The sequence below is a fragment of the Taurulus bubalis genome (genome assembly GCF_910589615.1).
Source record: "Taurulus bubalis genome assembly, chromosome: 1".
NCBI classification, from domain to species: Eukaryota; Metazoa; Chordata; class Actinopteri; order Perciformes; family Cottidae; genus Taurulus; species Taurulus bubalis.
The window spans coordinates 28,643,106-28,659,016 of record NC_136589.1 but is presented as its reverse complement, the minus strand read 5'-3'; the positions used below and the strand labels follow the sequence as shown (position 1 = coordinate 28,659,016).

Here is a 15,911-nt window from a genome sequence, read left to right as displayed (position 1 = left end):
TTCAGCCTCTTTTTGTCAGGTTTGAGTGCAGTGTCCTATTTGTTTCTGCATGCACAGTTGATGCACCAAAAAGCCTTATGAGGTGTGTACAAGCTAATTCAACTCATTAAAGGAAACAGGATTTTCCTACAAAAGATACAAAGTTTGAAGTTTCTGAGAGTCATTCTTTAATTAAAAACATCCACACTCCTACTTTTTTTGTAAGTGAGTTAGACTTTTTAATTACACTTTAAAATGAGTGAATTTACCAGGACTTTACTCGAAACCTGGTGTTTAATTAATTTACAGTTTCAGAGCAATAAGACCGACTGCTGTCAGGAGAAACAGGGACCCGAATCATTTCAGCCCACAATTGTAAATATCAACACCTGCTTTATTTTGCAATATACTTGGTCAACAGTCTATGGTCCTAGGTCACAAACTTAGCCCAGAATGACCACTTCCATATTTTGGCTTACTTTGCAGCTGTACTACTTCACTGCCACTGACATTGACTGTTACAAACATAGGAAGGAGCAGAAAAAAAAAAAACATCGGTGAACTAGAGAAACCATTAGGTAGCTGCTCCAATGTGCCGTTCTCTGTGCGTTTATTTTATCTGTACAATAAGTTGTGACTCAGAATAATTGTTATACTTGTTTTAAGAGCAACATTTAACTTTTGAGGGATCTGAGAGGAAGGGCATCTTCTCACAATATTGGACTAGCTGTTTTTCCCCCTCGTTTATATATAATGCAGATTTTACTTTGTACAAGTTTTATTATAACAGTACGGTGGTGCAGCGGTTAGCACTGTTGCCTCACAGCGAAAGGGTTCTCAAACAGGCCGGCTGGTTTGGGCCATTCTGAGTGGAGTTTGCATGTTCTCCCTGTTTTCTCCTGGTCCTCCGGCTTCCTCCCACAGTCCAAAGAAATGCAGGTCACTTGTTGGTTGCCCCTAGATGTGAATGTGAATGAAAATGTTGTCTGTCTCTATGTGTCCACCTCGTGATTGACTGGCGACCTGACCAAGCTGTACCCTGCTTCTTGCCCAATGTCCACTGTGATTGGCTTCAGCTCCTCGCGACCCTGTAAGCATAAGCGGTTACAGATGATGGATGAAAGGCAATATTAATATGAAGGTGTGATGTACGATGGATGTCAGCAAGTCCTATTTACTGTAATGATAGTATTATCTTGCAGCTGCGCCAGCAGGGAAGAAAGAAAAGCACATGTGTAGCTAATAAAATTAATGATGGCTAAATTAAATTTAGTTGCTTCAATTTCCGGTTATTTTGAATGCCCGGTTTCACTGTCACACTATCATGGCTTACTGTGACACTTGAATAAAACAGGGCCATCGGTAATGTTACGAGTATCACCTGTGCTTTTCCTACAATGACAAAACACCTATTATTGTGGCATTATGCGACTTTTACTTATTATAAAATGTGGTGAAGATAGAGTGGTTGCACACAATCTGTTGTCTTACTGTAATGTGATCTGCAATACTACTGAGAAACCTTTCTTCACGCATTTACTGGTGTCTGTGTGAGCATACTGTTGGGATTCTTCCAAAATGAACTACACATACAAAGTTATTGGTTTCTCTAAATAACAAACAGTACATCAGCAGCACCCCACACAGTATACAGATACTGGTTATTGAGTGTCAGTGGTGGTGAAAAGTTTGTTTTCCACTTTGACCATTATAGACCCTTTTTCAAGGGTTTTCTGTTTGACTTATCATACTGTGAAAAGCACAGGTGTAATTAATAATGAATGATGGCTGCATTTCATTTAGGTGTCAAGGTTCCAGGGCCCTGGTCACGAAAAGTAGTAATTATACTTGTGCTGTTCCTGCAATGAAAAGTAAAAATGTTTGCTGTGAAAAATGTAAATTGTGGAGTTTTCCCCTTTTGCAGTTTGTGAAACTGTGGTGTTAGAAAAAAGCAGTCTTGGAATAGGTGTAATCTTTTTTAAATTACAACACCACTAATATAAGACAGAGAGGAGCTAATCGTGTGTGTATGTCTGTCTCGCACTCCCTCGTCATATAAGGGAGTGAGCTTGACTCATGGCAGTATGCATAACTATGCATGCACCAACCTAAACATACTTACTGGCATGACGTACGTAACTGGATGCCAAAAGTGTCAACGCAAGATAGTGACCCATGTGCTGTACCTGTAAGTTGCTACTAAAATAGTATGCTGAGATGCTCTCATGGCTAGTGTGTAATATTTGCATGGGCACCTTCACTATATATAGAATGCATTGCATACTGTCTACGTCTATTGAGGTTGGTGTAGTAAATGCTTATCTATATCTGCATATGATACAAGCATATATGGGTTAGTTGTGTATGGTGTATTACATTCTGCTAAGCACGCTGATTAGGCCATGTGATGCCACAGGCAAGGGTGCGGCCTGGAAATAGGATAGCTGGTTGCCCTAAAACATGTCAGCACAGTGGGACAGATGGAATGACAAGTAATAAACATGTACATAGTTGCTGTTCATGTGTTCTGCACACAAGGCGGCAAACACCTGGCACTGAGAACTCTCAATATTGACAGTTTGTGCTCTATATGGGCACTTGGAGGTACTGTACAGCAGCAGAAGATGCTGAGCTTCAATAATATGCTAAACGGATTATCTTACTATTCTGCACTTTTTACACCCCCACACTACAAACCAATACCTTATTTAGGCACATGTATGTATGTGCTCAGACACACAGAGACAAAAGCATCAGTTCTGCCTCCACATTCGACTCCAACACAAATCACCTCTGAGTACAATGTCTGTGTAAAAGCTCAAAAGAAGTGCTCTGTTCTCTCTAGCGCCACATTACTCTCACTCACCGGAACAGCATCTTCCCACATCATCAAAACCATCAAGTTTAGTATTTTAAAGAGTTAGCTGTTTTGGGAAATATGCTTATTAACCTTTTTGATAAGACTGAGATAAGAAGTGTTATACAACTTTCATGTTACAGCAAATAGCCTGTTAGCTTAGTTTAGCATAAAGACTTGAAGCAGGAGGAAACAGCTAACCGTTGCCCAACTGTAAAAAAAAAAATGTGCATCAATAAAATGCAGAGCATTGCATGATGGGATTGTTTGCACAAACTAGTATACATGCCACACTTTTTTGTTCCATTGTTGTTGCATTGTTATGCAGCTTATTAGCTTAGCTTAGCATAATGACTGAAAACAGGGGAAACAGCTACTCTGTCCAAAGATAAAAAATCAACCTACCCACACCAAGCTTACTAATTATCTTTGTTTAATCCATGCAAAAAACGAAATGTTAAGACAACAAATTGCGGTTATTTAAGGGCATTTGTGCCAGACTATTTCTTGGCCGGGAGTATTGTCTTCCTTGAGCCTCCGCTGGTCTATATCAGATATCACTCTCATTGAACCTCCCCCATTTTAGTTTGAGTATCCACATTCGGAATGTAGAAATGTGTGCACACTGTGGAGCCATGGCATAAACCCTTTGTGCTAACAATCCTACAATGCAATGCATAGGCTCCAGTTGAGCAACTGTTAGCTGTTTCCTCCTGCTTCTGTCTTCAAGTTAAGCTAAGCTACCAGGCTATGGCTCTAGTTTCAGCATACAAACTCATCTAACTCTTGGCCATAAAGGGAATACGATCTTTTCCCAACATGTTAAATTATTGCTTACAACTGAAATACAGTGGTACTAATCGGGATATTGTTATGCTTGAGAATGGATGCTTTGTTTTCCCATCATTCACAAGCACGGCTGAGGTAGTGGTCTGGATGTGCTTCAGGACAGAAATACACTCAGCTGGTTATGGTCACATCAATAGCACAGCTGTGACTGCGAGCCAGTTCAGTGAATAGACAGAAATGCAAACAGCTATTGGATGCAGGTGCTCCTGCAGGCATGTTTCCTGCCTGTGGTTGTTTGTACCATTGTGTGCAGCTACTGAGCTGAAGGCAAACAGGCCATTGTAAAATGTCCACAGATGGGAGATGTGACATAAAGTAAGAGCGGCTCTAACCGACTGTATTAGCCCTCTGACACATCTGCTTACAAACACACTCACTCACACCCAGGCACACCCAAAAATAGGAAGAAAAGCCTTTAGTCACGGAGCAGTGGTATTAATGACACCAAAGCTAGAAACACTGGATATATTTCCAGATACTGGAAAGTGGGTGCCTGTGTTTGTCATTTCAAGAAAATGTGATCATTAATCACTGCCACATATGGATGACAGCATCAAATTGCAGTCAGACAATCAAACCTCCCAAGGTAAATCATAAAGGAACTGCTGCAACTTATATTAAGTTAAATACATTTCCTATGCTTACAATTGTAAACATACAGTGTATAATGAGTCCTCCTGTTTTGTATTTTTTGTTTGCTTTAATTATTTGTGATCTCACATTTTGCCCACACTGAAGCACACAAAGACAGACAGAATTAAAGAGATGCCTGTTCTTCTTTACAGGCCAAAAGTGACTTTATCAGAGTTTCCTTCAGTTTCTTTTCTCTCACTTTCTCAATTATTCTCACATCACGTTATTGTCAGAAAATATTTCTCAGCTTGATTTATTTCAACTTAATGAAGTTATTGTGTTCATTGTATGTTACATGCTTTATGTTTTCTATTGGACTTGCTATTAACAAGCTCTGCTTAACCCTCCTCTGTGAAAGTGGCTATTGATTGATGGTGAAGAGTAAGCTCCTGACTCCACTAGGCAGAGAGAGGGATGGTCCTATACTGCTGTTACATATCTGCACACAGGCTCAGGGGCCTGCCAACTCTGTATCCTTACCCAGCAATAAAAGGTCATTTGAGAGGAGATGGTGCGTCCTTTTGTGCGTCAGTTCTGCCTGGAGAAGTTTTTTTTTTGGCTTTGTCTTGTTGTTTGACCTCTTCTTCTACTCTTTAAATGTTCTTTTACCCTCTTTTGCTCTATGGGTGTTTAGATGGTTAATGGGTGTCTAATTAGCATCCAAATCAAATATGTGTATGGCGGTCTCATAGTCTACACTGAGACATTGTTGACTCACAGGCGTAGGGGCACAAATACACAAATGCACTACAAACTTAAATCTGTCTATCAGCAACTCAGCACACTATTTTTAATTTTGCCTTTATTCAATCCGTACGTGGTGAAGAGTGCTCCACTAATGCAAGTGAATAGAGTATCTTTATGTGTAGTGTTGGTGTAAGCAAGATCTGTATGGCAGCCTCATGGTCTACACCAGGGCCTTGTTAACTCACAAGTGTAGCTGCACAAATACACAAATGCACTGCAAACTCAGCCCAACAAGTGAACTTGCACATCAATTTACACACTCACAGCTGGAGATGTGTTGCATTGTACATTTGTGTATTCTGGGTGCCCAGACTAGTTCACAATTATGTTAATCCAATAGAGCTGGCTGCAAAAGTGAGATAACAAGATGCTTACTCACACTAAGCTCCAACTCAAAAACAGCACAATGATATTTCAAACTGAGACAGGGAATCTGTGAATTGGTCTGAGGTATTTTTGCACAAACTATCCTGGAGTATGAAATCGTCTATAATTTCCTTTGGCTCACTTTGTTCCTTTTATCGCCAGCATCTGTCTCTTTATCCCTCCCATGCTTAATCTCGTCTGGAGATATTTTTGGCCATGAATCCTATTTTTGCAACTGTCAATTTCCCTATAGACATATGAACTCTATATCTACCTCTTTTCCATGGCCTGTTCAGTTAATGGAATAGTTTGACATTATTGGAAATGTGTGTATTTGCCTTCTTGCCTAGAAGGCTTAATTGGATGAAGATTGTACAGTAAATATGAAGCTACAGCCAGTGGACAAGAAACACAGGGAAACAGCTAGTTTGGCTTTATTCTCGGGTAACATACGGTAATCTGTCTATCAGCACATCTAAACCTCGCCTAATTCTTTATTTCTCCTTTGTTTAATTTGTATGTGGTGAAGAACGATCCCTTAATGCAAGTTAATACAATGTCATTACATTATGTGGTGTTGGTGAACACAGCCCAAGGCCTGGATCCTCCCGCATTACCGAAGGATCAGAATACAGAAAGCATCAGTTGGCCTATGCTCATTACTCTTTTGGCTCGTCCTGACTGCTAGTGTTTGGCGTTGCAGGTATGTAATTAAAGTGATCACGTCACATGCACAAGTCAGCCTTTTGATACTGCACACATGACCGGCTTTTGAATGTGTGGCTTTGTATAGTGTGTTCGAACCCCATTTTTATCCTCCCTACCTTTTTCGATTACCCCATGTGTTAATGTCCACATACAGAAGTTGTAAATTGGTCACAATATTAAAAAATGTTATTTTAGTATGCAGCATGGTGAGCCTTGTTAATCCCAGTTTTCCCTTTGTAGGTTCACCTGCTGCTGTTTTGCTCCTCAAGTCATCATTGTGCTATTGTTGTCAAACCAACTGGGTTGTGAATTTGTGTATTAGTTGCCTTTCTTTCACTCAAGCAGCGTCTCTTGTTGGAAGGCTAGGCACCTGTGGTGTGTGCTGTGCAGGGGACACAAATGTAGATCGCACTAGTTTTGCTTTGAGGGTTTCTGTGTTGAACCTGAGGTGAGTAAACAGTATCACTCCTCGGTGTAGTTTCCCCTCCACTAGTGGCCTCAGCTCAGTCTCATGTTTGGATGCTTTAAAAAGTTCTGACAATTTCAGATTTTGTATCAAGGCCGGTTTAACTACAATTCTATAAACTGATTTATATTCCTTTTACTGGTTCAGGTTCAATATTGTCCAGGTCCCCATATTGACATTGCCGCATAGACAAAACAAGTTAAAGCTATTCACCCTTGTAAAGGGGTTGTGAGTGACTTCATAGAGTCTCTTTTAAAATCAAAACTAAAAGATGTTAGGTGGAATTTGCTACCTTTGAGCAGAGCCAGGCGAGCCATTCCCCTCGTTTAGTCTTAAACGAAGCTAACCTGCTGTTTGATTCAACTACATATGTACAAGCATGGTATCTTGTTGTTTTAATTCATACAAATGGTGTAAAAACATGTGGTTTTACAGATGGGTTTACTTGCTGAGCTATTTCTGGGTTGGAGCAGTTGCTAGTGACCAGTGGCTCCAGCAAGTCGCTGCTCATGGTCCAGACACTTTGGCACATAACCTCTGAGTGTTGAAATGATCAAAGTTCTTTCCTGTTTTTCCTCCTGTTTATATGATAGTCTCTCTACCTGCTTGTCTCATCTGTCTCTTGAATATTAATGGGAATCTTTCAGCCACAAGCTTAAGACTTGATTAAGGAAATGCACACCACTACTACCCTTTGGCTCGTCTGTTCGCCTTACCATCTCACGTGCCATGTTTTCCATGTGTCCACCCGACACCGATGCAAAGTCACCATGCACACTGTAGTTGAGTGGCATTTTCCCACAACTCTCTTGCCTTGAACTTTTCACGGTAACATCACACCATGTTCACTACAGGGTGCTTGACCTTTGACTCTACAGGACCGGTAGTTAAGTGATGGCCCTGGATCAGTTTATGCAGCTCCTTTTTAAACATACATCCTTCCACTGGCAAGGAGATGACGAACTCGGCTGAATCACAAGCACCCAAAGTCATATTTTATTTCTGAAATCCTTTAAATTCTCCAGGGGATTTACAAATGTGAATTAAGTGGCTTTGACACTAAAAGTTGAACACGGTGGTACAACTCAAATATTAATGAGAGAGGTTGTTAATCGACTTTTCAAAAGAATGTATTAATAGGCCAACTTAGAATAGACTAGATGCCCACGAGCAGTTTTTTTTCTTCCAGCATGTATTACATACAATATAATGAATTTAGCATCTAGGATACCAGAGGAGGAGAGAGGGAGAGCACTTTGCTCAGCACAGAAAAGGTAAATATAGCAGATTTGGGTTGCTTTGGTATCTTGCTACTTCTGTATTATCTTGAATCTAAACATCTGATGACTGAATATTTTACATGAACAGATCAAAACCGCCCTTAAGCTACAGTACCAAAGCACCCTCTAGTGAGCGCTGTTTGTTACATGCATGACTTACAACACAAGCTTTACTTTATAACTTCAGTTTATTTAGAACATTTTATTACGGTCATACCTTTTCATACTGAACAGCAATTTGACTTCAGAACATATGAAATATTATGACTTAATATCCTGTCTGTAAACTTGTTTTTAAAGGATTTATCAACTGTTTAAAAGGTAGCTCCTGAAAGAACTTTATATAACCAAAGAGTACACTCTCCATATAAACTATACAGCACTTCATTTATTCCATTACACTTTAAGTTTAAGCTGATTGATGTGAACTGCCGGTACCTTAATACTGAATCTGCAACCTCACATTTAGCAGATTTTACTCTCAGCCAACAATAAACAAAACAAAACAAATCAACTTCTTTGCACGTTTGTCAAGAGTTTCAGATTTCCATCTATTTGTTGAAGGAGCCCGAGTGACTCTGGTGTTGCTCAACTACACGCAAGATGCTGTCTGACCGTCCTTTAACGTCGCTGTGTGTGTCTGGATCTGCAGCCAAAGCCCTCAGAAGTACAGTCACGCCGTCCTTCTCCATCATGCTGCTGTAATGTGAAGCTGGAAGATAGAGATGTGATAAGACCAGGAGGGAAATGGAAGCTTACAGTGATAGTCCACCATAACTTGATCATTAATACACTGGCAAAGTTTCCATGAATCTATTTAATATGCCATAAGGTATATTATTTGTGGCAAATGTACCGATGAAAGAATGACAATCAGCTCTATTTTACATCAAAACGGAGAGGGCTGCAAACAATGATTATTTGTGTTGATTAATCTGCAGATTGTTTCTGTTGTTTATTCTAAAATGTCAGAAAATATTTTTAAAAAAATGTCCATCCCAGTAACTTACAAGGTGACCTCTTGAAATGTCTTGTTTTGCTGGACCAACAGTCCAAAACCCAAAGATATTCAGTTTTGACTTTTTTGTGCAGAAATAGTTTCTGATTCATTTTCTGTAGACTGACTTATTGATTAATCAACTAATCATTGCAGCTCTAGTACTTTAATACATTAGCAGATGTGTTTGACAAATTAATCTAAACATGCTGAGCCCTACAAAACCTCACATGTGCTCCCACTCCCTAATATCACAGTAGTCTGTTGTGCTTCTTACTGTTTTGAATGCAGACCAGATGTATGGCCCAGACTGCCCACAGCTGCACTCCCGAGGGCTGCCAAGTCTGAAGCAAAGGGCAAAATGGACGGAACGATCTGAAATGTGAAAACAGAAGGAGACAGTACACTGAGAGTGCGAATCCCGAGCTTTGTGTAATTCTGAACATATCTTTTTCCTTTTTAATTAACCTGACCATTTTTTTCTTTGCCCTCAATGATACCAATGGGATGTAAGTTTTCAATACATTTTTTAAATCCATGATTTATTTACTTACTTACTTACTTACTTACTAACTAATCCCTGACACCTCAGCACATATCCAATGAATCATCATATTCCCTAAATCAGCGACAACAATTATATTCAAACAATTCTAATAAAGTTTTATGGAACCTGTTTGTTGATGAATAGAATGGCTTAATGCATACAACATTATGCTACTTCTAAAATGCTTTCTAGTTTGCGTTTCTCTCACCTATAAGAGACCATTTCTTTCTCGATTTGGGTCCATGTCATTATGGATGCATGCTGCAAAGGAAGAAAGACACTTTGAAATGAGCCAAAGCTGGATTTGTGTTCAATGCAGACCAGCATCCAAAACGTTTTGCCTCTCACACACACCAGTTGTTTCAGTATGGTGCTGCGGAGCTCGTCGTCCAGGGTCCACGCCTCTGGTCTGGAGACGAGCTGTGCCAGAGTCCCCCCTGCAAAGTAACGGACCCCCTGCTTCACCTGGGAGTCCTGCAGCAGGCTGAGGATGTGCTCCAGTAGGTCCTCCTCCATAAGGTTCGCCTGTAACACATCTACCTCTGCTATGTTGTTCTGCAACACAGAGAGAGAAATTATAGCAGTAATACGAGGGGCTTCAGAGGACCCGAAATCCCTTAAGAGACACTTGACACCCCCTGAAAGCCTTTACAATATGGGGTTCTCTGCAAAAATCTTTAAAACAAATACTGGTCACAGGAAATTGTTGCTAAACATGTATTTTAATGGCTCACTTTGTCCAGCCATAGTCATTCAACATTATTAAGTTATTAATGTGTTGGGTGAGAAGTTGTACAGCGACTAATGTGTGTGTGTCGGGTTCTAGAGAAAGAGGTGAATGTGCTGTATGGATTATGTTGCAGGTCGTGGTTGTGTGTCTTATTGTTAATAAGATTAGCATTGGTGATATGTGCAAAGCGCTTGTATAGTTGATTACATCCATGACATATGTTTAGTTTGAACAAGCTATAAAAACCAAAGGAATGCAGTATGTATGGCACATATGAAAAAACAAAAACATTCTGAACTAATAACACAACATAAACACATACTAAACCCACCAGAAGGCCAAGAACTTTCTGCTGAATGGAAGGTTCAGTGTGGTAGGACTGCAACACAAAAAAGGGAGAGCATGAGATGATGTTTGTCTGTGTGTGGGGGCATTTCTATACTAATGTGTCTATCAGTGTATTTCTGGGGCTCTTCTACCTCAAGAACCTCCTCGTACAGCTCCAGGCCCTGGCACTCGAGAAAATTGAGAGCAGCAGTGGGCATCTCATCTGTCAGGTTCCACAGAGCACTCAGGGCAAACTTCATAGTGGAGTCCACCACTCCCGCCATGGCTTTCTGCTGCACAATAGCCAGCAGCTGCTGTGAGACAGAGCAAATGAGTGGTGAAAACATGATAGAGGGGAATGATAGAGAGGGACAAGGAGACATGTAACACTATACATTATATATAAACTTTTTTAAATAAAAATGTAGATGTACAGGAAAGTATTGAGTTCAGCTGTTACAGTGCTGTGCAATAAGCAAAAACAACTGAAGCTTAGAGAGCTTGATTGCACAGACAGAGAAATAGAGATATAACTGAATAATGAAGTACAGAACAGTAAATCATGAAGGACGAGTGCATGGAGCAATGAGGTGACAGTGAGTAAATAAGTGTATATGCAGGGTAAGTAATGGAAAATGTAGTGGCTGAGAGAGAGAGAGAGAGAGCTAGAAATATACTCATGCATATCTAGTGCTAAGCCATGGAAGTTGTGTAAGTTTGAATCTAATTACCCTGAGAGTATTAATGTACCTTCATGATATAGACGTCCTTGCCGAGCTGAGCGGTCTCCTCTGTGGACAACTGCAAATAATACAAATAGATGAGATTCTTTCTGCTCTACATATTTTTCCAAATGTCAAACTAGAACAAATTTAATACTTAACACATTGTTAACGTGACTAAATAAAAGCATAAACCTGACCGTTGAAACTATGTTGTCACAGAGGTACAGGAGGTGACTGACACACAGGGCTCTTAACAGGTGGGACTAACAGGTGCCATACTACTTTCCTGCAACAGACTAATGCACAGTAAGTGAGCAGTGTCTTGACCTTGGCCAACAGAATGGAGATGACAGCCACAGCCATCCTCTGAAGGGTAGGATCCTCGTGGCTGCACAGCCAGTTAATCACCAGTGTGGCGGCTAAATACCTGAACCATGATCACATTATAGATATAAGCAACACAGTATTGCACAAATATACCAGTGGTGCATAGAGAGGCCTTGGTGTTCAGGTCATCTAGAGGAACTACCGTATTTCTTTTGGCACAAACATTTCAAGAGAAAATATATTTTAGCTGGATCACAATTTGGTGGAAAAACAGTGCAGTGCTATTCTATGAGTGCACTGATTTTGTTGCCTACCGCATTACTGTGGGCCAATACATCATTTTATAACAGCGAGAAATTAACTAACTTGTCAAAGGGCACACCCTGAAGGATGTGGTCACTGCAGAGCGCCATCAGACAGTTCTTTTGCACCTGCAGAGATGGAAAATATTATATGCATTTTGTATGTGTGTGTGTTATATGAAGAAACTACAATTACTGTCCGATGGTGAAAAATGCAGCAAATATTAGGTCAGAATCTGATGAATGACACGCCAGCTGGTAGCAACAGCCATTTCGTGCCACATTTTGCTGTTGTGTAACTACATCATATCTCATATCGTTATGGATCTGTAATCTGAAACATTGAGCTCTGTCCCCTGACCTGTCGGTGATTGGGGTAGGTCTTCATGGCGTACAGCAGCTGGGTGACAGTGGAGCTGAGCAGGCTGACGGGCATGGCCTCTGCCAGGTCCCGAGTGGTGAGGTTGAACACGCACGCTGTGGCCACCAGGTGGATGTGTAGGGAGGTGGGGTGGTTCTGCATCCCCTTCAACACCAGCTACAGCAAACAAGAGGTTTATTTCAAAAGCACATGGACTTCAGCGAAAGAAGCAACTACCTATCAGTAGAGGACAATGGTGGGACAGGGTGTGGGAGGAGCCTGTCTTGGTTCAGAATCTATTGATATGGGAATGAGTTCAGGTTTGAGCCCATTGCACTTCCGGCAGCAGAACTCTGGGCTCTCTACTGGCCACAATAGTTTGTCTGAGTGTAAAAGTGAGTTTCCTTGCTCTTAGTACATTTATGTTTTAAATATTGATCTCTATGACAGTTCCCTTTTTAAATAAATTATTAACTAGTGAAATATAGCATCTCATCCTGCAGAGAATGAGTGTAGATATTGTGCAACACTAGAATAAAATATTATTCTATAAAGGCAATTATTTAAGTATAATGAAATAGTTTCTTACAACCTGGGTCCTATTATTGTGGTTTTGGCCATCGTTCCTATTCTAAAAAGTCCTTTGGGACAAGGAACAGCATCATTCAGGTTTAGCAATCCCCCCAGGTTAACCTAACTTGCGTCGATGAGAAAAACAAAAAAGGTGAGCAGTACAACGATTACCCAAATGGTTTTCTAGACATCAATCACAGTTTACAGTCTGGCGTCTTTTACGTGCCACGTTTTCCTGTCGACATTAGCGACCTTGAAATAAAATGGCTTAGATATTCCGTTCTAAATGATGGATGTTTTAGCAATTACTTTGAGAGAACAATGTAATTACAATCCATAAACATGATGTCCAAAAGATCATAACAAGACCTGCACTGCAACAAATATAACTATCCTTTGAAGCTTTTGTTCAAACACAAGGCTATCATAGTACCTTTAGCATATCGCTCCGTGGTTTGTCAATGTCAGTCGTGAGATTGTAAAGATGAACGAGTGCCTCTCGTATGAAACACTCGCGGTCTCTGTACCTTCTCAGTGCCTCACACACCTGGTTCTCATTAGCTTCTCCAGTTACCTAAACATACACAGAAGATCAGCATGGTCAGAGACAGGAAATGCAGCGGGCAACGAAGCCTCAAGTCAAAGACAAATGAGGAACGTATCCAAGAGTCAAGCTCATGTCTGCCCATAACATTCTCTGACATCTCATAGTATGATGTCAACTCTGTGCCTGCTGTTTGCTCTTTACTTTTAGGTTTTTCTGTGAAGACAGGATGTCGCAGGAGCTAGTGCCGGTGGCTAGCAGACCCAAGAAGACCAGTCCACCTCTGGCCTCCACAAACGATCGGATTGCTGCTTCAGTGATTCTCCTCCTTCCAGAGATATCTAGAGAAACAAGAGAAGGGAGGACCTGTGGACTCCCATCCAAAAGCTGCCGCACTGTCTCATCCATGTCTCTCCCGTCACTATCATCCACAGCAAAATGGTCCTCTGAAAAGTCTAAATGCCTGATAGCGTGAAGTTGGCTGACGACAAACAGCAACCTGACCGGCGACATATCCAGCTGCTGCAGCCGGTGGGTGATCAAAGATCTCAGCGTGTTTTTGCAATCTAGGAGTGCGGTAAGCTTTGAGACAGCACTGCAGGAGATGTCCAGACTCTCCAGCTGAGGGAGAGTGCAGATATCCTCAAGAACATCATCAGTCAGGTCTGTGTTGGCAAGGTTGAGCATTCGCAAGCCATGCAGGGAGCTAAATCCAACACAGGTCTGTTCGTCTTCCTCCAGAGACTCCCAGTCCACATGTAGCCCAGTGAGGTACAACCTCTGTAGGCTGGATCTGCACTCAGGGTTGGAGGCCAGGCCTGAGACGATGTTTGCAGCAGTGAGGCCGCCAGGAACCCAGGAAGCATCTAATTCCTGGAGCCGGTGAGGGCAGAGGGCCAGGCGGAAAGCTTCTGCAGACACTGGACAGCATCGGATGGAGGCTCGGCGCAAGCGGAGCTCTTTGCAGTTTTGGAAAATTCCAACGGTTGTATCATTCAGTATGCCTTGTTGGGAGAAGAGGAAGGGTGTAGGGAAAAGTAGCATCAGTTTAGCGACATTGAGGTTTACATAATAAACTTTTTGCAGTATTTCAGCCTGCCATAGTAGCTTACACTGTAAACAAATACATCATGTATGTGAACGGAGAAGAATACTGCTCTTCTCCCACTAATTATTCTTTGCTTGGGAAGTAGTGTACATGAAGAATTATAACTGAAGGTCAGAAGTAAGAAACATTTGTCATGGTGTGAGATTATTGGTCTCCTTTCTACAACTTGCTACAGAGCTACCATCCTTTGGTAGCTGCAGTTGCCCTTAGTTGGTGATATTGATGATGTAGGAGCCTTTTTCTGTCCTCCTGACCTACCTTTAGTTGCCATCTCAAGCAGTAACTGGTCTGCCATCTCCTGTGGGAACATTTGGGCCCAGCTGAGGCACATGGAGCCGTCTGCTCGCCTGCTGCACAGAGTGTCCAGGCTGCGGCACACCTGAGCCAAGCAGAGGTCGCACAGGGCATCCTGCAACACATTAGCAGATATTTCTAAAAGTCTTACTATCGGGTAATGATAATATGTAGGTATATAACACAAGTTCAGTGATTTTAAAGGGTTAGGTCAGACGAATTAGTGAAAAAAAACATTACATTATATATTGGAAATCAATTTGGGTGTGTGATTTATAATTCAGTGTTGTACAGGGTGTACATTATCTATCCATATTATGTTTTAAAGGTTATTGTTGTTCACACTTAGTACATTTGTGAAGGACATGCACTGACAGTTGTCTCGTCTTCCTCGGGGGCTCAACAGATCCACAGTGACACAGGATCTCTAACCCTGCAGTAGACTAATTTTATCCGCAGCACTCGCACAAGTAAAGCCCATTTAAATCACCTAATCCAACCGCTCTCTGTAGGGCACCGTGGACAAAATCAATGGCTCCTACAACAGTTTATACAACGCATTAACACACAATTCAGACATAAAATTAGTGTCAACATTTTACAGAAGGGGACGAGGTCAAACTCACCATAGTTGAAAAATAAACGTCGTCGGGGAAATTAATAAAAACTACAAAACGTAGTTCAGAAATATTTTTCAATTAAAAAAGCTCATTCTCTTAATGAATTTCTTCCCTGTGAATCAAAGTAACAGTTAGGAAATCCTCTGTTTTGATTGCAGACCGTCCGGTGTGATTAGAGTGCCAAAAGGTAACGGCTGTCACAAGACAACCGCCTCCTATTGGTCAATACGCATGACGTCATCGAGGGCTCGTAGCTAGCTTGTTTGTTTATCCTAATGATCTTTAGTTTATTCTCAATTTACTCGACTTTTAACTATCTATTGTATCCTTTCTCATTAATACATGCAGTGGGAGAATGTCGATGTCAAAGTACATTTACTGTACTTAAGTAAAAGTTATGTTACTTGTAGTCTATTCTGCAATGATGAAAAAGATCACGGCTTCCCTCGAGGTATGTGGGCGAAGACTAAAGCAATCGATCTCAAACTCAAGAGCAAGACCACTATGTAGATCACAGTTCTATCTATACACGATTATATCTTAAATTGCACTATAGGGAACGGAATGAACA

General features: G+C 41.1%; 1 protein-coding gene across 1 annotated transcript; it reads right to left on the bottom strand.

The window, feature by feature from the left end:
• Nucleotides 1-8,054: 8,054 nt before the first annotated feature.
• On the bottom strand, nucleotides 8,055-14,806 carry LOC306740120 (protein zyg-11 homolog). The gene is made up of 13 exons (XM_079222229.1): nucleotides 14,685-14,806; nucleotides 13,523-14,322; nucleotides 13,208-13,348; nucleotides 12,202-12,378; nucleotides 11,905-11,969; nucleotides 11,539-11,638; nucleotides 11,237-11,287; nucleotides 10,639-10,800; nucleotides 10,491-10,538; nucleotides 9,784-9,984; nucleotides 9,638-9,690; nucleotides 9,160-9,257; nucleotides 8,055-8,597 (listed from the first exon to the last, which is right to left on the bottom strand). Exons 1-13 carry the CDS (start codon nucleotides 14,755-14,757, stop codon nucleotides 8,437-8,439), a joined length of 2,130 nt encoding a protein of 709 aa, XP_079078355.1. The 5' UTR covers nucleotides 14,758-14,806; the 3' UTR covers nucleotides 8,055-8,436.
• Nucleotides 14,807-15,911: the final 1,105 nt, after the last annotated feature.